At 43.0% G+C, this 26,335-nt stretch overlaps 1 protein-coding gene across 1 annotated transcript; it reads right to left on the bottom strand.

Moving 5' to 3' along the window:
* Window positions 1-1,539: 1,539 nt before the first annotated feature.
* On the bottom strand, window positions 1,540-22,282 carry CEL (carboxyl ester lipase). Its single transcript, XM_063432507.1, has 11 exons — window positions 22,217-22,282; window positions 18,373-18,526; window positions 9,471-9,593; window positions 8,674-8,871; window positions 8,297-8,427; window positions 7,062-7,169; window positions 4,201-4,318; window positions 3,535-3,721; window positions 3,002-3,205; window positions 2,188-2,385; window positions 1,540-1,866 (listed from the first exon to the last, which is right to left on the bottom strand). The coding sequence occupies exons 1-11, from the start codon at window positions 22,280-22,282 to the stop codon at window positions 1,692-1,694; spliced, it is 1,662 nt and encodes a 553-aa protein (XP_063288577.1). The 3' UTR covers window positions 1,540-1,691.
* Between the last annotated feature and the right edge of the window lie 4,053 nt (window positions 22,283-26,335).

The raw sequence follows: 26,335 nt of genomic DNA, 5'->3' as shown, positions 1-26,335 counted from the left end.
GTGGAAGGAGAAGTGGCAGAGTTCCAGCATTCAAGACCGACACCCCAGACAGCCTCACCAGTCTCAGGGAAACCTGTGAGCCTATGCAGGCCAGGATGGCATCCCTAGAAGACAGCAGCTGCCGCAAACATATCAAGATTTGAGGAATTCCTAAAACCATAACCGTGGCTGAACTGCCCGCCTATATAGGCCGTTTGTTTCTAGACCTGCTGAAATGGAAGTCCATCTCTGCCACACCAGTGGATGAGATTTTCCAGGTCTCTTACCCTGCTTGAGCGCAGAATAAGGGCTTTAAACTAGCCATCATGAAAGCCACCAGAAGCATACCCACCTATCAATTCAAAGGCCACACTCTGACCTTCTATCACGACCTATCCTGAGCCACCCTAAGATGGAGAACTTTGTTGAGTCACGTCACTCGAATACTCCGGGACAAGGGCAACCCTAGATCCCTAATACTAGAACGCAACAGAGTGGTCCTGAATATGGTTCATGCCACAGGAACAGCAGTGTTGCTCGGAGAGCTGGTGCTTACACTGCAACCTATCAGCGATCAGAGCCAGAAAAAGAGTCTGCGACCCACACCACCGTGCACATAAAGGGACATACTAAAGACACAATTGGCTGTCCACTAATGGCCCCATGAGCCTTGCATTAGCACTATGCATACGCCACAGTTATTCAACCCCCAATCCCTAGCTAAGATATTAACTTCGTTTCAGATGTTACTTCATGTTATTACTATGCTTTCACTAATTAGCCTGGTTAATAACTCACATTGTAGCGAGGCAGACAGTACCAGTGTTAGCGTGGACTAGGGTCCCTAGTTCCAGATTGCACCAGTATTTTTAAGTAGACAACCAAGCTTTTCTAGCATCCCTTAACTCTAATATAGTGCATTTGCACTCGTCCACCATATGGCTGAAACCTTCTGAATGTTCCATTTGGGAATCTTGATCCAGTGGGTGCGGTGTAATATACCTATGTGTACCTGTATAAGCATATGTAGCGCGTAGACACTGTAACACACTGATTTGATGGCAGTCGGATACCCAAGTTCCTTTCATGTTATCTAAAAACAATGCAGTTACTGTTGCATTGCTCTTTGTCAATACATCTGTAGCGCGTAGACACTGTAACACACTGATTTGATGGCAGTCGGATACCCAAGTTCCTTTCATGTTATCTAAAAACAATGCAGTTACTGTCAATACATCTGCATAATATAAATAAAGAATTTAAAAAACAAACAAAAACAAAACGCAATCTTTTTTTACCCGCATTTCGTTTCTAATAAAAATATGCAAACAGAATTCAGATAAACCAAACCACATTATGAAATTCAGTTTCAAATTTAAAAATTATTCGGACATACCAAATTTGGGACTTTAACACTTTATGACATGCTGTATAAGGCATTCCAGTCATCTTTTCAAATCTTCCAGGTTAATAAGAGTTACCATTTACACCATATGAAAGCCATAAATAGAAAATAACGACAATTGTAATAGATATATCAGAATGACTATAAAGCCTTGGTAGGTAACAGACATATTTGTTTTATTCAGCAAATCTTTTAACAATCCCTCATATCGAGTCAGAATCCATCCAAAAGAACATAGCATATCCACATTAAAACCACACATTAGAGTTGCTGAAACTTCTGAAACATCATCTTAATGGTTAGTTGTTTAGAGTGTGGGTAGGTTCCGGTAGGTCTGGACCCAGAATCTGACATAAGGTGAACGAAGACTCTGTTTCATAGACTGGTAGCTGATGGAATTATTGATTTCTAGATACTGGCCATAATAAGTATTGTAAGGCAGCCAAGGGGTAGGGACCTTGGATTTCCCAGTGTTGGGATCTCTGTGAAATAAATAAAAATAAATGAATTCATTAATTGTACTTCATATAAAAAGGATGGCATTTGTGACACTGAAGCTGCAAGGTGAATCCTTTGAGTCACACTTTTGTTTAAATACCTGCTTAGAAAATGAATAGACTACTAAAAGTGGGGGTGGCAGGGCACTAGAGGCACCATAAACACTACAACATGCTGTAGTGGTTATGGTGATTGGAGTGTTCCTTTAACTCACTTGTAAACGTAGGCTTTTGAAAACAGAAAGATAACTAACCCAGCCCCTGCTTAGTTCATGAAGTATAAGAACAATGATGATTTGTCCTTACCCAGTTGCTGCAAAGTTTGTCCAATAAGCAATCATGGCAGTTGCAACATCTCTGTCTTGGGGTCTGTAAGCCAGTTGGTTAAGGAAGGGTTTCCCAAACATATATTGCAGGTCATCAGCATGGTCAGCTCCTACCCAGCTTGGGTATATGGGCATACGGGTTGCATGAGAGAAGAGGTAACTGTATGTCTTTGCAGTCCTAGGATTAAGAATGAAGATTTCGGGTTATGCACACATGAGATCTGGTTCAAAACGGCCATTCACACAATTCTCAGTGTTCTGTGTCTCTGGAAAACACTGGCCACCAAAATCTTCCAGGCCATGAAGGTTCTACCTGGAATGTTTGCTTAACATTGATTACCCTTTGTATAAATATACTAACCTTCTCTCTGGATAGAGATATAGTGTTACAATGAATAATACATTCAAAGCTAGTTATATGCATTTGGGTCAAACTGTAAGGACTGTGTGTTTTACCACCACCACTATGTGTTTTACCACCACCATCCCATGTGTTTCATCTCGAAATCCTTCCGTCCGTGTGAGCTAAAATTGTCACCGCTATAAATGGTAATATTATAATGATGTTGCTTTAATATGACATTAGCGTCATAAAACAGTGAAAAATATTTATTAGAACCACATTGAAAACAACATGAGCACTACCATAGCTCTCTCAACTAGTATTCGAAGGGTTAAATATAGCTGTTTCATTGCTAAACAAATGTCATCTATTTTATTTTTTGTAGTGTAATTTTACATTTGTAATTTTTTTTTATAATACCTTCTCTTTTAGTTATTTTTTTTAAACTTACTTAGCATTCTGGTAATGAAGTGCCAATGCTTCTTGTGTTGGTACCAGGAAAATATAATCTGTTTCAATGTCAACAACAGTCTTCTTCATCTGCTCCTGAGTTGGACTTGGTCCCCAGTTTGTGGTGTAAAGGTCATATGCAATGGTGAATCCCTCTGTGCCTTTGGGAAAAGTCAGTCCCTTCACTAGTTTCTCTATGTTAGCTCTATAAGAAATAACATTATCAGATTGGTGCATGACACAGACATTTATCATGTGACATCATCAATTCACCCTCAGAATCAGTGATACACCAATTACATGATCCATTGGTTAGTGGTCCATTCAAAACTTGCGATCCATTCTCTAATTTTATATCCACTGACAACCATTACCAGTTAATATTCATCTGATCCCCAATCATTACCAGTTGACATCAGATCCCCAATCATTACCAGTTGACATCAGATCCCCAATCATTACCAGTTGACATCATTCATTCATACATTACTGCTTTCTATCATTTAATGGTCAAGGCATGAAAAGGAGACATACGCAGAAATTTTCTGGAGTGGTTCATTTATAACTGGCATATCAACGCCTGCAAACAAGTGGCCATCCATGTTGTTTACTCCTGCTAGATAATCCACATCGGCAGCATTAGAGAACAGATTCATGGGATCATCAGGGAGGAAGTCCCCATCGATGACAGGGGAGTAAGCCAGGTAATGAACCAAGGGGTCTACCAGGAAAAAAGAAAAGTTAGAGTTATACCTATCTCCCATTTTGTCACTTCCTTTGCACTCTTTCTCTCCTTGTGCCATTTTGTTTACAGTTCCTCAATTTTTTTGTTTCAATCATCCTCCCTGCTTTTTTATTCCTTTTTGTCTTTGCCATTTTTGACATTTACTCACTCCTCTATGCATGATTTCAGTACATTTCCCATTGTATTTCATTGCCCTCCACAGTCTGACCTGTTTTTTTTTGTGTTTTATTGTTGTGTCTTTATTTTTGTGCCCCTTACAGTCTGTTTTTTTTCTAAATGTAGTAACATCATAGTCAAGCTGTCAACAGCTACAGTGACTTGTATTGCTCAAACCTCAGGACACCCAAGTAAGATGGTAAAGGTTTGAATGCATCCTAGGTAGCAGTGTGCTTTAGCTAACCAACAAGAAGTTCCACAATCCCATATGGTCAACTTTTTCCTAACGTGGCACTCACCTTGTAGACCAACCAGCTCCAGAGTATATGCAACGGTAATGGCACTGGGGTCAGTAGCTTTCAAACAGCTGGCAAGAACTGCTGTGTCGTGAACAGGACATCCAACTTTAGCTCCAAGCTGAAAAAACAAAGACAACTCTATAAAATGGAGCAATGGACAGATCTAAAAAGCTTCCAGGAAAAAATAAAATCTACCGAGAGATTGAAAGACTAGGGTCAGAAAAGGAGTACCGAAGGCTGCCTACTGCTGCTCTAGTGTATTACATTTCAACATTAACCATGTCATTTTCATACAAATTTGAAAAGCATTAGACTTCAAAATTTGTTTCAGACCGAACTGCTGAACTTGGCTGAACTTGGGCCAATCGGGAAATTCCCGCACTATAGCCAAAATATATGCAGTTACGGACTAACAGAACCGCACAATGCCAAATATGTTTTTGGGGCACCAAAAAAAGAGGGGATTGATGGCTGTGGGACAGTCACTAAATGTTGATTTTTTTATTCTTTATTTTTTTTATGTGCAGGGTTAAGTACAGACGTAAACAGTGACTTGTTCAATACTATATATCATATTAAACATTTGGCACAGGTAGTCAAGAGGTTTTTTGATAACAATATAGGAACATAATTAAAACATGATATGGCATAATAGTGATGTACAAGGTTTAAACAGTCGAGTGTCTTTCTAGGCTGGTTTGTCTAGGTTCTAGGCGTTTTAACTGTACTAAGATGCAAGGAGCTGTGTAGTAAAAAAATCATGCTTAGGCTAAAGAACTGGCTTTGACATTGACATTTAAATGGTTAGTAATATGCCTTAACAATGTATGAGAAGTTGAGCAGGTAAAAGATACACACGCTTAAACAAAAATGATTTAAAACTAAGATGATGCACTAGCTTAGTGAGGGGTGTTTAAATCTGGAGTACCAGATTATTATGAGTCACGGCATCGTTGATCAGGATGGGCTTCACAGCAGTTAACCCCCTGGTGGTGAGGGCAGCAGGGATACGTGGCAGAGTGGTTGCGACTGGGTAAGGGGCTGTTATTGCTCTTCTGGTAGATGTAGTCCCCGGGTCAGTCCGTGCCCATGCCATCTCTTGTGGCTCGGTTGTTCAGTCCTGGGTTGAGGCTAAGAAGGGCTGGAGCAGTATGCCTCAGTGTCGTACAGCCGCCGCTCCATTCTGTGTGCCGGCGCTTGGCGTTTGGGGGAGTGAGTGAGGCTTCTTGCCGCCGCATGCTATGGGGCACTCTCATCTGATTGCCGCTGCAATTGGTTGCCACCGGCCTCTTCGGTGTGCGCTGCTCAGTCGCTGCACAGAGCCTGTAAGCCGCTTGCTGCTCTGATATGTGAGGCAGCGTTGTTTGTATGAGGCATCGTGACAAGGGCTGCCGCCATCTTAGGCGTGTGGGATGTTGTTGCATTCTCCCACCTGCGTCCATCCAGCCGGGACTGTGTGTATAATAACAGGCTTGTGATGGTGCTCTGATGGACCGTGATGACCTCCAATGGTCCAAAGGGGGGGGGGGGGTCTGCGCCTGCAGGACTTCGGGACTTGATGACCGGCCGTGTCCTCCGCCCCGCATAAACTGCTAGGCCACAAGTTGGACCTGCCTCGGCTAGTGCGTATGGAGAGTCCATAGTGCCCCAGTCTGGTTCAACCGGGGGTTCCGTGAAGTGGGTACATGTGTAGCCCGGTTAGTATGGCTGAATTGCGACCATGATGGCTTAAAATCTGCCATTTGGCAGGAGCTCTGGTTTCTTGCGACTTCTCCGCATGGCGGTCAGGCTCCGCCCCTAAATGTTGATTTTATTCACAGATCAAGCAAGAAGTGAGCAAGATATATTTAATAAATATATAATATAAAAATATATCATTTTTTACTCCTCCTTCTGTTTTTCTCTCTACTGGTTATTTTTTTCTCACTTGACCTGTGAACCAAATGTGAAAATGCTCCTATCATTGTAGTGCAAAATATACCGATAATATTACACAATTGGCCCATTTCCCTGCCTTTTTGGGTTCTTCTCTTGATTTGATTCCCAAATTGAAATTTGGCTGAGCCAAACATCCAGACGAAATGCAGGTGCCCCGAAAATGTTCTACCTTTATAAAAAATTATTTGGCAGAACCAAATGTTCTCACAATTTTAGAAAGCATTGACTGGCTGCAGTATCAATCTTCACTACACAGTACTTAAAAAATGCAGCTGATGCTTAATGATAAAATTAGAATAGTACCTCTATGGACTGTTTAAAAATGACGTCTATAAACAGATATATTTTCTTTTGTATGCTTTCACCCTTTGGAGAGCTGTTGGGGAGGGTAAAAGTGATTAATTATTATGTGAGATCCATAATATTTCAATGCTAAAAAATGTTTCTGAGATGGAAGCAGCAGGATTTGGCGATCAACTGAACACAAGGAGTGACGAGTCAAATAGAACACCTAGGCAGTGAGTCTGTAAGGCCTGTATGGTAGTACCATTGACTTGGAGGGAGGGAGACATGGGAGTAGCAGAACATGAGGGAGAAAAGACCAGGATTTCTGTTTTGGACAGGTTAAGTTTAAGAAAGTGAACAGCCATCCAGTTGGAGATTGCAGAGAGGCAGTCAGAGACACGAATCAAGAGGGGCGGCGAGAGATCAGGAGAGGACAAATAGGTTTGCATGTCATCCACATAAAAATGACATTGGAAGCAAAAGAAGCTGATGAGTTTACCAAGGGAGGCAGTAAAGATCAGAGGGGAGAAAGCACAGTAGGCCATACTTCAATTGGTTACTTGGCATCTACAAAGGATTGGCCACCAAGGTTGAAATAAATGCTCTGATTAAGTGCCTGGTTAAAAAGGGATCATTACCTCTTTAGCATACTTCAGGGGATTTTGTTGAATTGCCCAAGGGCAAAGTCCAACACCACTCTGGCTAATTGCTCGCTTGATCAGTCCAACATTGTAAGGGGTCAGAGTCTGCAAAGAAAAGGAAAAAAACAAACAAACAAACAAACAAAAACACGATGAGCTCAAGAATCAAATATCAAGAACACATATGTTTAAAATGTAAATTTAGATCTACCGAAACATCTCTACGTGTCATACATGATATCTCAATTGTACAGAATCTGCAAGCACTTTATATACAGACATATAAGAATGAGTTTTTCAAATTGATCAAAGAGTGCATGTTTACAAGAAACTCTGAAACATCATTGGCCAGTTGCCACATAAAAATAACACCAAACAGCACCACTTTATCTGGATTGGATGATCATACGCTCATGTGATGTTACACGTACCCTTCATTGTCCAGAATAGTTTTACTGAGGATACTCATTATGAGAGGTGTAGAAAGGTAGTGACCACCTAGAAAAATAGCAGCCCAAAAAATGGATACTACTCCACAATTAACAAAGGTTCTTGGTATGTCCATAGGTACAAACAGACAAACAGACAACCACGTAGAATAACTAAAGCAAATAATAGCCCTGTTCTGATCTATATATTCTGTACTGAACACTGGTGAAACCTCACTTGGAGTATTGCACGCAGTACTGGAGACCGTATCCCCAGAAGGATATTGATACTTTGGAGAGAGTTCAGAGAAGGGCTACTAAACTGGTTCATGGATTGCAGGATAAAACTTACCAGGAAAGGTTAAAGGATCTTAACATGTATAGCATGGAGGAAAGACGAGACAGGGAGGATACGATAGAAACACTTAAATACATAAAGGGAATCAACACAGTAAAGGAGGAGACCATATTTAAAAGAAGAAAAACTACCACAACACGAGGACATAGTCTTAAATTAGAGGGGCAAAAGTTTAGAAATAATTTCAGGAAGTATTACTTTACTAAGAGGATAGTGGACACATGGAAAAGCCTTCCAGCTGAAGTGGTAGAGGTTAACACAGTGAGAGATATAAGCATGCTCGGGATAGGCATAAGGCTATCCTAGACTTAAGATAAGGCCAGGGACTAATTAAAAGTATTTAGAAAATTAGGCAGACTAGATAGGCCAAATGGTACTTATCTGTCATCTCATTCTATGTTTCTATGTTTACTGAATCCAGCCCTGTTGCCAACTGGGTTCTGTACCTGAAGAGACACACTGGCACCTCCAGCTGATTCTCCGAATATGGTAATATTGCTGGAGTCACCTCCAAAGGCAGCAATATTCCTTTTTACCCAAGCAATAGCCATATGTTGATCCCACAGTGCATAGTTACCTGTGTTCAAGAAGGAAAAAAATAATTAGGGATGTTGAAACAACACTGACATTTGAAATGTTTTAAAGTTTTGCTGTGTGCCATTATTCTGGCCATCAATGAAATGGTTTCATCTTGTTTGGGATAATATAAAAGGAGTTCTAAGTGTTAACGCAAAGCTCAGCGCCATCTTTGATTAATCTATGAACAGATTAAGATGCTCCCCAGAAAGATGTCGGTACAGAACCTGATGGAATTGGGTCTTACCAGGCATATTTGAATCTCCAGTGCTGAGAAAACCTAAAGGTCCGACACGGTAGTTAAAGGTTACAACAATGACGTTGCCACGAAGAGCAACTTCCTCTCCATCATACAGATAATTGTCCAAGAAGTTGGCCCCTTGACCTCCACCAAGAAGGAAGCCTCCACCGTAGATCCAGACCATTACTGGTAGTTTTGAAGAGACTGAGAAAAAGAGAAGTTAATTACAAATAATAATAGGAAAGGCTGAATTCACTACTGTAAAGAAACTGACCAGTCCAACCCACACTGCAATTCAATCATAAGAGGTTAAATGTGATGCTTTGCCCAACATTCTAATTTTACAGTCCAACCAAGTGTTAGGCATTAGGCAACAAAGAGAACAAAAAGCTGGACCGATGGAAATGATGGGTGGCTAACCAGCACAATAAATCCAATGTTGTGATCTATGAACTTGAAGGTCCTAAAATTTGCATGGCACACACAGATTTTCTAAATATGATAGAACTAGTTCTGTACGCCTTTTCTTTTCGATAATTTTGCTCTACAATTTGCAATTATTTGGTCAATTTCCAGCTTAATGACTAACTTCAAAAGACTTTTCTTCCAAAAATATATGTCGGGATAGGTATGAGTAATATTCTATTCAGTATTAAGAAGTTACTTGGTTTAATACATTTTTCCATAGTTGCATCAGTATAATGAATGTGAAAACATGTAGAGAATTTGAGTAGATGAGCAATTCTATTTTTAAATATTCTCACATTTTAGTACATAATTTATGTGTCATCATAGCAACTGACCTGCTGAGCGGGACTGGGGAACCCAAATGTTCAAATACAGGCAGTCCAGTTCTCCACGAACGCCAGTTTGGGTTAAGTCAGATTGCAAACATCTTGGCTTGTAGTCAGTGGTCTTTAAGGTACCTAAAGAGGTAGAACATGAACCAGTTGTTGAATTAAGAAAGCTTACTGTGATATATAAAAGATACATTTATCTTACAAAAAAATATTTGAAATGATTATATATACACTGAAAAAAATTATAAACGTAACACTTTTGTTTTTGCCCCCATTTTTCATGAGCTGAACTCAAAGATCTAAGACACAAAAGGCCTATTACTCTCAAATATTGTTCACAAATCTGTCTAAATATGTGTTAGTGAGCACTTCTCCTTTGCCGAGATAATCCATCCACCCCATCTCAGCATATCAAGATGCTGATTAGACAGCCTTAGTCTGGCCACAATAAAAGGCTACTCTAAAATGTGCAGTTGCATCACACAGCACAATGCCACAGATGTCGCAAGTTTTGAGGGAGTATGCAAATGTCCACCAGAGCTGTTGCCCATGAATTGAATGTTAATTTCTCTACCATAAGCCATCTCCAAAGGCATTTCAGAGACTTTGGCAGTACATCCAACTGACCTCACAACCGCAGACCACGTGTAACCACACAAGCCCAGGACCTCTACATCCAGCATCTTCACCTCCAATATCGTCTGAGGCCAGCCACCCGGACAGCTGCTGCAACAATCGATTTGCATAACTAAAGAATTTCTGCACAAACTGTCAGAAACCATCTCAGGGAAGCTCATCTGCATGCTCGTCGTCCTCATCAGGGTCTCGACCTGACTGCAGTTCGTCGTAGTAACCGACTTGAGTGGGCAAGTGCTCACATTCAATGGTGTCTGACACTTTGGGGAGGTGTTCTCTTCACGGATCAATCACGGGTTTCACTGTACAGGACAGATGGCAGACAGCGTGTATGGTGTCGTGTGGGTGAGCGGTTTGCTGATGTCAACATTGTGGATCGTGTGGCCCCTGTTGGGGGTGGGACTATAGTATGGGCAGGCGTATGTTATGGACAACGAACACAGGTGCATTTTATTGATGGCATTTTGAATGCACAGAGATACCATGAAGAGATCCTGAGGCCCATTGTTGTGCCATTTATCCACGACCATCACCTCATGTTGCAGCATGATAATGCACGGCCCCATGTTGCAAGGATCTGTAAACAATTCCTGGAAGCTGAAAACATCCCAGTTCTTGCATGGCCAGCATACTCACCGGACATATCACCCATTGAGCATGTTTGGGATGCTCTGGATCGGCATATATGACAGCGTGTTCCAAGTCCTGCCAATGTCCAGCAACTTCGCACAACCATTGAAGAGGAGTGGACCAACATTCCACAGGTCACAATCAACAACCTGATCAACTCTATGCGAAGGAGATGTGTTGCACTACGTGAGGCAAATGGTGGTCACACCAGATACTGACTGGTTTTCGGACCCCCCGGAGCACCCCAATACAGTAAAACTGCACATTTTAGAGTGGTCTGTTATTGTAGCCAGCCTAAGGCACACCTTTGCAATATTGTTACTTGTTTCATTTCTGTGTGCGGGAGTTTTGCAACAAATTCTGCAGATCTCTACAATCAGAACCTGGCAGAAAACAAACACATTTATTATACCGGATTTACTCGAATCTAATGTGCACCTCAATTTTTGAAAAATGTTTTTGCTGGCGAATGTAATGAGCATTTATACGCAAGATGCTACTATACAACATTGTGCTACAATGAAAATGTCTATTGCCATATACCATAGTAACATTGATTGACTCAATTCTTACTTAAGCCCTGTTTCAGGAATGAAATTTGCCTGTGTGAATGCGCCGGAATGAAATTCGCCTTTGTGAATTCGCCTGTATGAATTTGTCTGTGTGAAATCACATGTGTGAATTCACCTGTTTGAATTCACCAGTTTTAATTTGCTTGTGTGAATTCGCCTGTGTGAATTTTGAATTTTGAAACTAATGTAATGTGCCATCAAATCTAATGCGCATTCAAATTTTGGAAACTTAATTTTCAAAAAAAGGTGCGCATTAGATTCGAGTAAATACAGTATATACAGATACAATGACAGTTGAGGACTCTGCTCATGAGCTTACAATCTATTATAGTGGTGATATCAGAACATATGCTTCTCTTCTTGCCTAGATTTCTCTCTTTTCCAAAGGAGGAAACAAGGTTGAAGGTCTGGGTCCTCACATGGGCCATCTGTACAATGAGTGAGTGACATTGTCTATAAAAGGGCAGAATCATCTAGGAAAGGAATCTGGCATCTGCTGTTTTGGGAGACCCTTGACCGGTGTATAGTCGCCATAAGGGCAGTCGGAACCATGGACAAAACCCCCCACATACCTATCCCAATAATACGCTGACACTAGGGTATATGGGAAAAATTGTCCACAGCTTTATTAAACAAATATAATAATATAACGATAATAATGCTTAATAATAACAATCATAATAATGATAGCAATAAATTAACATATAAATTAACATATAAACATGGGTCATTGCCCCACCTTCCGCCCCTCGCATCCGTATCCTTCTTTTTAATAAAGGGCAATGACCCCAACATACTTAACACATATATATATAACAATTTTCAACCTACTCCAACCTGAACCAATTAAGTGCCAACCATAAGAAACCACAGCAAGAGTATACCTGGATACCCCTACCCCACCAGGTTCTGAGCCACCTCCATGACTTGAAACCTACCAACCACCAGTGACCACAATACTCCATTTTCCTCACGTTCCTCATAGGGAGCCTATGTCCTCTCTCTCAGCTCCCTATCCCGCCACAAGCTCAGACCCCTTAAGCTGTCTGAGCTTCGCCACCCCGGAGAAAAAGTGCCCTCTGCATCCCCTCCTGCAAACCCAAGTTCAGCAGGTCCCAACCCACAGCCGAAAGATGAACGCCATCCGGGTGGTAGTACCCTGGCAACCCACCTTCCAATTCCCCATGTCTCACCACTACTCCCCCTAATTTCCTTATGAAGCTCGCCATTAAGCTGTTAACCTTACCCCTGCATCTGTCAATGGTCACTGGGTCCCGCGCGTGCCGCCATCGCCGCCTAGGGACCATTTCTGACCAGACCAGCATCACCCCAGGAAGCCGATCGACCAGCTTATTGAGGTCTTGCTTCATCCATTTGACTAACCTCCGCTGCGGTATGAGACCCAGGTTGTTGCCGCCTGCATGAAGGACCAGCATATCCGGCCTCCCCCCACTTGCGACCAACCTAAATATCGCCCTGCAGACGTCCCCCCAGAAACATCCCCTATACCCCCACCAGTGCACCGCCAGTTGGTCCTTCGGAAAGCCCAGCTGCTGGCCTTGAGCTCGAGCTGCAGCCCTCCTTCCGGCCCAGAAAACGAAGGAATGTCCCACTATCCATGCGACCCGGCCTGGGGAAGAAGGAAAAACAGGATGAAAACACCCATTCCCCACCGAAGTCCCCCCATGGCCAGCCCTATTGATCCAATAAGCCCAATCGTACATACGTGCGGAACCGAACGGACTCCCATCTCCCAATCCTTTTAACCAACTTGTCCCCCAAGCCCAGGCGTGCGGCCTCCGTGGCCGCCCTTATACGGAAAGAATGCGTCCCGTAAATACCCGCACTCAGCCCCAACCGACCTAGGCCTGATCGGAAAACCTTGAAAAATTGGAAGCGAGAAAGCGAAGAGCCGTCCGCATGAACCAATAAAGACCCACCAATCGCCGGCCTCTGACCCAAGTACTGTGTCACCGCAGCCACGGGGCACAATACAGAGTCCGGCAGGGCACCTAGTGTCACATCCCGGCCTTTTCCCCCCACATCCGTCTTGGACCTGGCCAGGTGCACCACCAGCTTCCCCCCAAGTATGCGAACCCTGGATATCTGCAGCCCTCCTGCGGCTAACTGCGTAGCGCTCACCAACTCCCCAATTCTAAATGCCCCAAAGAATGCCAGGAGAAACGCTGCCCATAATACACAAATGGTCAAGGACACTCAGGGTCGGTTTATCACGATCACGGGTCAAGCAGGCACAAATAAATACGCTATCTCATCCATCTACGCCCCGAACACTCCAGACAAACAGTTCTGGGAATTACTGCAGACACACCTAGCCTTATTCCCATCCCATTATAAGATATTAGGAGGCGGCTTTAATGCCACCATGTCCCCCATGATTGACAGGTATCGCCCACGCACCAGCCAGCACCACCTGCCACCCACAACCAAAGCAGACAAACTACTCATGACAATCGCAATAGAACTCGCACTGCTAGATGCCTAGAGGATACACAATCCCACAACCCGGGACTACACGTTCTATTCCCACCCCACAACTCATACTCCCGGATAGATCTCTTCCTCATCACCCCCTCACTCCTGCCCATGGTAAAATCGATGACAATGGGCTCCATTTTGTTGTAAGACCACGCGGAGATCAGGATAGTATTATCGATCCCTAACATAGCCTGCACTTGGTCATGGTGCCTCAACTCCACACTGTTCCACAATCCACTCTTGAAAGTAACCATATATAAAGAAATAAACAAATACTTTACCCCCAATAAAACCACAGTCTCCTCTGACAGCATGTTATGGGCTGCACATAAAACCGTCCTGCGGGGGAACTTATTAGCATAGCATCCAATCATAAGAAAACTCAGTTGGCAGACAGGGATGCCCCCTTTCCCCAATCCTGTTTGCGCTATCTTCAGAACCCCTTCTACAAGACCTCAGACAAGATCCACGAATCAAGGGAATACAAATTAGAAAGGAAGAATATAAAGTAGTGGGCTATGCCGACGACCTACTTCTCACTCTTACAGACCCAACACAATCACTACCTCCATTGCTCCAAGTGCTCACCCTATACTCAGTAGTCTCAGGCTACAGGCTAAACTTAGACAAGACAGAAGCACTGCCGGTGCAGACACCGACAACCCTCTAAGCACACTATCCATTCCATTTTAACTCCTCCCACATTCACTACCTAGGAATAAACCTACCGGCAGATATAACCCAAACCTACTCCCTGAACTACACCCAACTGGTACAATATGCAAAGACAGACATGAAATCACGGGAAGGTCTTTCCATATCATGGCTGGGTAGGCTAGTCTTGATAAAAATGAACATACTTACCAGGTTCCTCTACCTATTTCAGACGCTGCCTATCCCTCTATCCACAAAATATTTCAAAAGTCTACAAACCCACATAGACCAATTCATATGGGCACCTAAAAGAGCCAGGATAGGAAGGGGCGTGATTTATCTCCCTACAAGGGCAGGAGGCCTGGGCTTACCACACATGCAACAATATTTTCACGCGGCACACTAGCCCAAATACAAAACTCACATGCCCCAGCAGGACTCAAGAGATGGGTAGATTTGAAACACGACTTGTTCGTTAGGGACTTCCCCTCCCTGTATATCTGGCTGCCAAAACAAGCTAGGCCTAAACTCCCACAGACAACCCCGGCCCTCACAACTTCCATTGCAATCTGGAACAAACTCGCACTCAAAACGAACCCACCCCCCCTAACCCCGAACACTTGCACCTGCATGACTTCACACATTACGAAGACAATGACCAAACCAGAATGTATCAGTTTTACAGATACCACCTGTTACGACACTCACCGCCAGGGGAATGAAGCCGCCGTTTAGTCGATAATCCCCTTTCTCCAGAAATGCAATTTCAGTCCAACCGATCATAAAACTCCCGAACGGAGCATACGAATGCGGTAACTCCCGATCAGCAATCCATCCGAAATCCTTCCACAGCTAGAAATAAACGAAAACGCTGTCCCAATAGTAAATCCCTCCACAAACGAGACAAAGCTCCGTCTTGAAGGTCAAGCAGTAATGTGTTTAATGGGGGCTACCTGCCCGGTATTTATGCAGGTCTCCACAAGGTAGACACTCCCCTAGGGGACCTTGTGGAAGACTGTAAAATATATTATACAGTAGCCAATCGCAGTGGCTATAACATAAGCCCTTCCCATTTTACCCATAAGTCATTCTTTCCTATCCCGGAGATAATTAGGGAGAAACCTAATTAACTCCGAGGATAGGGACCATCGCCATTTTAAAATCAAATACGAAAAATGCAATAAAATACATAAAATCAGAAGTACCGAATGTATAGTGTTCGTGCAACGTATCCCCAGATAGCCTGGATCTGAGGGCATATTCCTACCGAATAGCGCTCAGGTCCGATGTACACAGTCCAATCGCCATGGAGTCAAAGTCTCTCATAAGTCCTTCGGTATACGAATGACTCCATGGGACGGCTATCTGGGTAAGTCCATACGAATGAGAGAAACTCCCGAACTGACCGGTGTTCGTACGCCTCCAAGAGAATAGAAGGGGGCGGCCGTCTCCAGCGGTGTTCGGTAGATAAAGAGTCCGTTTTTAGATCCATAGGTTTTGCACCGAACACCGCTGATTCGCCTCGTGTCCAAAATGGCCGCCGCCTCGTGTTCGGCATACGAACGACGACCACCCGTACGAATGGAATGGAGAGGTGTTTGCGGTTAACCACAACGTTCTAATTGTGGTCAAGGTGTTAATGAGCCGCACACTCCTCTCCTGGGTGGCCGATGGTTCGGTAGTTTCAATTGGTACTTAGGGAAACGTACGAACAAGAGCATACGGACAGGAAATCCACGAATCCAAGGCAAACAGACGAACCAGCAATACAGGTCTATGCAGCAGGGTTCGTCACACCACCAACTAATCCCATTTCCAGAATTGTTATGCAGTACACTATTCAACACCCACGACTACTTTCGATACCTACAAATTAGAAACTTCCTAGACAATACCACCTACAAACAAGCAGGACAAATAACACCCACGGCTGATCCACCTGATCATACTCTATCTTATGTCTCGACTTGGGAGAGGGACCTGGGTCCACCCGACGACCCTACAGTGTGTCGGGACATTTGGAAACCACGGCAACAGTTACTATCTGCGTCATCAATAAAGAACATGCTTATAAAACACTCATGAGATGGTACCTCACACCTCTCCGATTGAAGTAAATGGGAATGTCCACGGGTGATCACTGTTGGAAGGGATGTGGCCAAAAAGGCACATACTACCATTTATGGTGGGAATGCCAACGAATAACATCAATCTGGACGGAAATCAGTAACATAGCTTCCAAAATGTTACACACAAGCGTACGAAAAGACCCCTGGACATGGTTGCTGTCCAAACCCCTAAAAGACACACCCCGCGCACATAACAAGCTTATAGCAAAATTGGTGTTAGCCACCATAAGAGCAATAGCATCTCACTGGGGAGCGGCAACAGTCCCTACTATAGGAGACATTAAACGGAAAATAGAGGAAACCAGGAAAATGGATACCCTTTCTGCTATAATACACAATATGACTAAATACTGCAATAAAATATGGAACCCATGGCTATTCGAATTCCCAATCTCCACTTAGAGCCCGGGCACCGGAAAAGGTAGCGACGACAACACCACACGGAAACCTACCCATTCGCAATTTGACAACACACTCTCAGGTCACAACCTCAATACAGATAACTCTCCCATACACCCCCTCTGCCTCATCACCAGTAGACCCCCACCAAGACCTTCCCTGCCCAGGGATGAAGGAACACTGCCCAACCAAACTATAGGACAGACATGGGCATCTGGGACTATAGTGACAACGAGTCACAAAGCTCTACAGAGCACTCCCGGACAGAACCTCATCTAACACATTACCAGGACAGCAGAGGAATACACTGCCCACCATACCACCAGCCATGCACTTGCACACACCCCCAGAATGAAGAACTATGCACAAGATGACATAGAAGACCGGTTACCATGCTCCAACACCGCACACCAAGCAAAGACCTCTTGTACCAGGCGAATGGAAACGGCCACATCCATAAGGGGACGCTACGCTACCAAAACGGTCACCATTGATAGTTATACTCGGTGTGCACTATCCAAATTCAGAAAAACCAACCAGCACTGCCCTGTATCAGGGCAGCTCGCATTAATCCAACCCCACAATTCACACTACTGCATCAAATGCTATAAATGGTTACCTTGATGTGAATATCCTCTGTTTAATTATCCCACTTTATATGATCATTTGTTACCATTTTTCTTGTTATGGTGCACACACAGCAAATGTATGTACTCACCTCAAAAACAAAGAATTTAAAGAAAAAAAAAAAGAGCTGGACTAAGTCTATAGCAGGGGTAGGCAACCTTCTGCACTCAAGATGTTGTGGACTACATCTCGCTCAATGCTCCTACAGTCATAATGCAGGCAAAGCATTAAGGTAAATGCAGTCCACAATATCTGGAGTGCCAAAACTTGCATAACCACTGGTCTAGACCATCCTAAAGTAAACACAGGTTCTTTAGTAGGTATGGAATATGTGGATTTTTGTAGTCCGCTCTTTTACCTAGTTAATTAGGGTTGACCAAAGTGATGGCAACTATCTACCAAACATAGAACCTCTAGATCCTATATATTACTTATTAGCCTAGGCATGTGTATGAAAGCCTAGTTCATTAGCTGGCATAGTAAAGGTTCATCAGGTATAGACTTAAGGTGAAGAAAAAAAATAAAGATACTTAATAGAATAAGTGAGTTGTCATAAACCCAAATATAGTAGTGTTTTAAGCAGCCTTACTATTAGTAGGTGTTAAATTTGGCTGACAAAAAGAAGAAACAGAGATGTAGAATGGTGGTTGTTATGAGGAAAGTTGTGGTGTATTACCATATCTACCACAGAAGTAATATTCAAAACAGAGCCAAATCTTTTAATTTTCTGTATACAGGTAGAAACTAGCAATAATTTACCTGACCAGCCAGGATGGGGTCCTGCTTTTTCAAGAACATTTGGTGGAGCAGCAAAGGGAATCCCCTTGAAAATATCAATGTAATCTGGGGAAATAATGCCGATTTTTTTGCTTGTTCCCTCCACAAATCCCCCTTCAGTGTGGACAACTCCCAGCTGTAAATACAAGAGTTTACTATTACAAGATATTCCCATGCATAGTGTAACATTAGAACAGGTATATAGAAAGCAGGGCACGGTGATCTGTACATCTCTGATTTCTCTGACCAGTCGCCATTACTTGAGTTGGACATCTTCGAGGCTCCAGAGACGAATAGAAAAAAAAAAATCTAACCTTATAGAGATATATTTATTACAACAGAAGTGAAGCCAGATCATCTATCCATTCTGTGGTTATCACTTTTATCTTACACGGTCACAGCAATTTTAGTCTACCATGGTAACACTTTCAAGCGGTAGGAGCTGAGTCCTGAACTCTGGTGTCATTGTGATTGTGCTGTGAGTGATCAAAGATCTCCCTTACTGGCTCACTCATACTTCGGGAGGGAGTTAGGACCCAGGAGGCTATGTGTTCATCCCAGGAGGAGGGCAATGCTCCGACACGATATGCTCTGCTCATGGGAGAAGTAAAGGCAACCTGCAACCGGAGGACATATAGCTTTAATTTATTTATAACATTTACACTGCATCTCCTCTCACACACACACACACACACACACACACACACAGACTGCACCCCCACATGCTGTACCCCCACACACACACTGCATCCCACACACACTGCACCCCTTTAACACACACACTGCACCCCTCACAGAAAAACAATGCACATTTCACTGCAGTCTGTGTATGTGTGTGTGTATGTGTATGTGTGTTCAGCAGTCTGTGTGTTTGTTTTCTGCAGTCTATGTGTGTGTACTCAGCGGATTGTGTGTGTATTCAATGGTCTGTCCGCGTGAGTATTCAGCAGTCTGTATTTACTCAGCCATCTGTCTGTGTGTGTGTGTGTGTACTCAGCAGTTTGTGTGTGTACTCAACGGTTTGTGTGTGTGTGTATTCAGCAATCTGTGTGTGTGTACTCAGTGGTTTGTACGTGTGTATTCAACGTTTTGTGTGCGAGTATTCAGCAGTCTGTATTTACTCAGCCGTCTTCAGCAGTTTGTGTGTATGTATTGTATGTATGTATTGCATTTGTTGGAGGTACCAATAAATATAATCACCATTTTATCAATTTTATCAAGTGGTTGTATAGGCAGGGCCTGAGTGCACTGTTTTGCCCGAAGACCTACAATGCTGTTAATACGGCCCTGTTGTAAGGCATGCCCAATGCACATTTCCAGCATTTCTAAGGATAGGACACTGATTGGTTAGATCAGTGTCCTCCTGGGGTGGGCGTGGAGAGCATAAGAAGAAAAAGCAGGTAAATATTAAAAAACAAATCACATTTACCTGTTTTTAATAGCTGGCAGAGTGAGGCAACAGTCTAATTTAAAGCTATCCTTTAATACCGATTATAGGGACATACTGGATTTCACCCGAAGTCTCTCGGTTTGGAAACTCAAACTAATCACCAGTTTTTCATCTAGATTTGGGAGGGAAGATTAAGCCATATGCAATGCCCACACTGCACTATAAATAGTTCTCCTTCCTTTGGGCAACTTCTCACATTTAAACATTCTGGTTAAAGAGACACTATAGTCACCCAGACCACTTCAGCTCAATGAAGTGGTCTGGGTGCCAGGTCCCTCAGGTTTTAACCCTTCAGATGCAAACATAGCAGCTTCAGAGAAACTGCTATGTTTACATTTGGGGTTAATCTAGCCTCTATGGCTGTCTTCCGGACAGCCACTAGAGGCGCATCTGTGACGCTGGATGCGAATTTCGCATCCATCACGAAGAGCGTCCATAGGAAAGCATTGAGAAATTCTGCTCCACTGACGTCGGACAGGGGAGCTGACGTCGGACGGGGAGGAGAGGTCACCAGCGCAGAGGGAGCCCGGCGCTGGAATAAGGTAAGCTGCTGAATGGGGTTTTAACCCCTTCAGCGCCATGGGAGGGGGACCCTGAGGGCACTATAGTGTCAGGAAAACCGCTTTGTTTTCCTGACACTATAGTGATCCTTTAACTTCTCACTAAAGGGTGAATTGCTGAGAATTTAGTGTAAATTGAGTTTAAGCTTCAGTTTTGTTTGTCTAAAACTGCCAAACTGGATACATTTTTTAAATCAACTATGTTTTTACTTCACTGTTTTTTTTTTTTAATGTATTCTTTTTATTGTTGAGTTCAGAAATCTAGGGTACAGAAAGGAAAAAAGGGGGAAAGGGTTGAACATCAGTCATTTGCTTCAGTAACATTAATGTGGACTACATCACTTTTGAGGTTTGTTTGTATTGCCTTCGAGATACATATTAGGCTCACCCCATGTGTTTAAGTTGAGGTTTATTCTTGAGTGGAGGCATCACTCAGTTCGTTTCCAGAGTCATCCTGTTCTCTACCAGTCATCTGCAGTTGGTATGTCTTCGTGTACTAACGCTTGTGGATTCTATTGGTCTTATTGCGTCTTTTAGGTGTTTGTCGATTTGGGATGTCGTGAGGTCCTAATATGGTCAGCTGTGGGTTGTCATTCCGTGGTCCCTGTCAATACTAATTGTGTGTCGGAGTTTGCTAGCATTTTCTGCGCCTCTGCTGGGCAGGTGTCAGCTGTATTTGTAGGGGCCAATATCTTTGGTCTCATGAGCTTATTGCTGATTAAGTGTTACTTATGTCTTGCGTCACTTCGCTAATATTGCTTGCAGCGGGCGGCTGCCGGTATGTCTGGGGTGTCAGTAGAGTGTAATGCGTGTGGATGCCTGGTTTGGTTCTTCAGTGGTTCCCCCAGTGAGTGTTCTGTGTCTGAGATTAGTATTATCGTCCTTGTAACGGTTCTAGTTTATTGCGCATAAGGGGTGAATGTTGTCAGAGATGGGTGCCTACCCTAGGTCATTCAGTTTGGCTTCATGTCGTATGTCGGTGTGCGATGGGTCGTCTAACCAAGCGTCCAGCTATCTCGTCAGTTTGTCTTCCGGGGTATAGGGATTGTCTCGGCATGAGTTTGTCCCTACCTTCCTAGGCGTCTGGGTCGCTAGTGTTGTGAGTTCCATTAGTTTATGCAAAAGAAGTCTAATTTCAGTGGGCGTCGAGTTAGGAGTGTGTACTTCACTGTTTTTGTCCTAAAATTTGACATTCACTTAGAATTTCTGACAATCCACAAGTTGAGGAAGTCTAAAGTGAATAGTGAGACTATGTAGTTGCCACTGCCTCTTGCCCAAGATCACCACATTCCCAATAGGAGATTGTTTGTATGTGTATATTATATATATAAATAGAAAATATTTAAATTATGCCAATAACTACTACATAAGTTTGGTGAACAAATTCCTTGGATAAAACGGATTCCAAAATTTGGACCACAAGTATAAAGACTATTGTAGAGCAAAATGCTAACATGGAGCAATCAGCAATTCTCGCTGGTTTCCATGGAGATTACTCCATCCCTAGAACTTTGTGACCATAACTCCCTGCATAAAACCAGCCCATGGTGTCACGGCAGTGATAAGACACCCACAAACCTATTCGCTGCACTAGAAATCATCAGAAATTCATCAGAGCATTTCAAATGTTTTTGCAAAAATAACTAAAATTCCCAAACTCAGCAATATCTCTCGGCTCAGTTATTTTGACCTAACTTCCTAAAAATTCACTGGTGAATATCTAACAACTTCCAGTTTACTGTACAACGATGCCAGGAAATAGCAAATCTAGAATCTAATGGTTTAAACCCATTTGAACATGAAGATTTGGTCTTACCGTTGCAGTGTGTGCTGTAGCCAAGAGACAGGAGAACGCAAAGGTGAGAGTCACCCAGCGAGTCATAATGTCCTTCGTTCCTAGAGTCTTTTCCCAAATTTGGATTCGGAGATATGTACCTATATATATGTATCCTATCGTAAACACACCTGCAGCTAAATTCCCATGGATGACTCCCACTCAGTCATGGGTTAGATTAATGGCAATATACTAAGAGCGAGGCTTGGGCACTGCCAGGATATCTTGGCAGGAGGTTATGAGACTCTCTACAGCTGCCTGTACATGGTTTATCAAGTTCAAGGGCCACCTCGATCAGTTGCACGCTTAAAAAACAAAAGAAAAAAAACAAAACTTGCATAGGCAATAGTAAGAATTCAGATCAGGTACATTGTAACATAAAAGGCCTCATGAAGTTTAGCCTTCCACTGTACAAAGTAAAACAAGCAAGAAAAGACGTGAAAAATGTAACTTACAGAAAGAAGAGCAATTAAAGACAGGGACATGCACATAAAGATGCAGGATGCATCATACATCACATATTCAGATTCTCTTTAAATGCCCATTCGAACATGAATGAATGTGAAATTATAATAATCCATAAATTCTACATAATGATAGAATGCTGCTTGGGAGGTTTGGCCTGTGAGTCCGATGTTGCACTACACTCTCATACGTTACTGAAAACATTGCAGACCTTGCTTAACACTTTGGGGGAGGGTGACAGTCAAGGGGCTAACGTAGGCCGGGTTTGGGCAACCAGGGTGGGGGTCACCTCAGATGCGGGATCGGGAGCAGATTACGCTGCAGGGAGTGGGCCAGGAAGGCACTGTCGACGCATGTTGAGGGCGAGAGGTTGGAATTGGCTGGGGGCATCCTGGACACGGCAAGGCAGCATGAGAAGGTTTCTTTTGCAGTGCCATTGGAGGTGCATTTAAAACAGAAACTGAAGGAGAAATAGGGTGAGTATTGAGAAATATTCTCACTTCTTCCTTTGGAGGACTTTATTGACCTCAAGGAGGAGGACAAGTAGGATGAGAAGAAGGAAAAAGAGGAGAAGCGAAAGAGGTATTGTAAGATACCTAAATCTTTCGGCAATTGGCTGCGGGTATTTTGCGTGATCCCCAGTGTGCTTGGGGAAAAGTTGACGGGGCTGTGTTACATAGCTGAAAAGAGACTTGCGTCGATCAAGTTCAGCCTTCATCACATTTGTTTTTTGCGGTTGATCCAAAAGAAGGCAAAAAAACCAGTCTGAAGCACTTCCAATTTTGCAACAAGCTAGGAAAAAAAATCCTTCTTGACCCCAGAATGGCAGTCAGATTTATCCTTGGATCAAGCAGTTATTACCCTACATTGAAAGATTATATCCTTGAATATTCTGTTTTTGCAAGTATGCATCTAGTAGCTGTTTGAACAGCTGTACGACGTGTTACGATTCAGGGAACCCAACACGCTAACACACACACACAGAAAAGGTGCAGTACCGGACCTTAGAGTGGCCGGGCTAAGCACACAAAGAATAGTCAGGAGACAAGCCGAGTAAGGGGAACCAGACGACAGGATAACGAGAAACAAGCCGAGGTCAAAGGGTAGGAGAAAGTCACAAAGTCAGATTAACAAGCCAGAGAGTACATAACCAGAAAACACAAGTTCAGCAGCAATACTAGCAAGCAAAGACCACAACAGGGCAGGGAGGAACAGGAAAGGTAAGTATTTATACCAAAAGGTCAATTCTGATTGGATAATTTCCAATCAGAATTAACAATCACACGTGGGAGATATCTAAACCTCCCACTGTGATTGAGGCACTGTGCCTTTAACGCCGGATCAGGTGACTGACCCCGGCGTGTGATATATTGGGCGGTCTCCCAGCGTGCAGCGTCATGCATGCTGCCGCTGGGGGACGTGGAGGAAGTCGCGGGCGGCATCCGAGGCCGGAAGGATGCCGCTCGCCGAAGCCACGAGGAGGAGGGGACCGCGGAGGGGGCCGCAGCCGCCCGCGGGAACCCGACAGTATGGACTCTGATAAAACCACTTCTTCAGGCAGAGAATTCCAGTCCTTATTGTTTTTACAGTAAAAAAAACTTTCCTTTGCCTTAGAAGATATCTTCTTTCTTCCAGTCTAAACGCATGACCTCGTGTCCTATGTAAAGTCCGGTTTGTGAATAGATTTCCACACAATGGTTTGTATTGGCCCCGAATATATTTGTATAATGTTATCATATCCCCTCTCAGGCGACGTTTTTCTAAACTAAATAGGTTTAAAATTGTTAACCTTTCTTCATAGCTGATGTGTTCCATTCCTTTTATTAATTTTGTAGCCTGGCACTTTTTCTAGTGCCATAATATCCTTCTTTAGAACAGGTGCCCAAAATTGCACAGCATATTTAATATGTGGTCTTACCAGTGATTTATAAAAAGGCACAATTATATTCTCGTCTCGAGAATGAATGCCCTTTTTCATGCATGACAATACCTTACTGGCCTTGGCCACTGCTGATTGACATTGCACATTGTTGCATATTGTTTGTTGTCTAAAACAATTCCCAAGTCCTTTCCGTGTGTTGTCATCCCTAATTCGCTTCCATTAGGGGTATACGTTGCTTGAGTATTCTTTACGCAGAAGTGCATAACTTTGCATTTTTCAACATTACATTTCATCTGCCATTTGAGTAACCAGTCCCCCAGTCTATCTAAATCCCTCTGCAGCAAAGTAATATCTTGCTCACATTGTATTATTTTACAGAGTTTTGTGTCATCTGCAAACACTGAAACATGACTTTCAATGATTTCTTCAAGATCATTTATAAACATGTTAAATAGAAAGGGTCCCAGAGAAGACCCCTGAGGGACACCACTTGCCACCTCTGTCCAGCTTGAAAAATTACCATTAATGACAACTCTTTGTACTCTGTTTTTAAGCCAATGTTCTACCCAAGAACAAGCATTTTCATCTAGACTGATTTCCTTGAGTTTGAACAATAATCTATTGTGTGGAACTGTATCAAATGCCTTGGCAAAATCCAAATAGATCACATCCACTGCAACACCATGATCTATACTTATACTTACTTCTTCGTGGAACGCAATCAAGTTAGTCTGACATGACCTGTGCTTCATAAAACCATGCTGATTTTTGCTGATAACCACGTTCTTCTCAAGGAATTCTTGAATATTATACCTTAATAACCTTTCAAATATTTTCCCAGCCACAGAAGTTAAGCTCACAGGTCTATGATTTCCATGCAAGGATTTTGAACCCTTTTTGAATATAGGAACCACATCTGCCTTCCTCCAATCCTCTGGAACACTTCCTGAAAGAAAAGAATCTTGAAAGATTAAAAACAGAGGTTCACTTATTTCTACACTAGGTTCCTTAAGTATTCGTGGATGGATACCGTCAGGCCCTGGAGCTTTGTTTATATTAACTTTCTTTAGTTGCTGCAGCACCTAGTCTTGAGTTAACCAATTACAATTATTCTGCAAGTTTTTAGTAGCAATCATTTGCACATCTACTGCCATGGGTTCTTCCTTAATATATACGGAGGAGAAATAGTTATTTAAAATTCCTGCCTTTTCCTTGTCTTCATTAGCTAACACCCCTGTTTCAGTTTTTAGTGGACCTATACTTTTATGTTTTTTTTTTTTTTTAGAATTTATGTACTTAAAAAATGCTTTGGGATTGTTTTTTCTCTCTTTAGCTATCATTTTTTCATTTTGAAATTTAGCAAATCTAATCGCCTATTTGCATGCATTATTGGCTTCCTTATATCTTTTATAAGATGCATCTGATTTGTCCGATTTAAATGCTACGGCTCACGGCGAATCCGAGTATGAGGTGGGACCAGATGGACCTGCCTCTGTGGATGAAGCTGATGATGGCGCAGAAGGCGCCACCCTTTCAGCAAGTGGCTGGTGCAAGGGTGCAGTCCGCATCATTGTCCGCCTTTCAAAAGGGCTTATGCTGGCTCTTCAATGAAGGTTAGTGCAGGTGGGGGTCGGCATGTTGTTTCAAGCATGAGTGCTCAGGTTGTGGGGGTGCCCATGGCCTTAACAGGTGTTTTAATTGAGGGAAGGCTTCCTCTACTGGGGTGCACCCACTGCCGCAGGGCTGAACCCCAA

Source organism: Pelobates fuscus, chromosome 9 (genome assembly GCF_036172605.1).
Source record: "Pelobates fuscus isolate aPelFus1 chromosome 9, aPelFus1.pri, whole genome shotgun sequence".
In the NCBI taxonomy this organism is placed as follows: domain Eukaryota; kingdom Metazoa; phylum Chordata; class Amphibia; order Anura; family Pelobatidae; genus Pelobates; species Pelobates fuscus.
The sequence above is the reverse complement of the archived record's forward strand: the minus strand, read 5'-3'. Positions and strand labels throughout refer to the sequence as shown.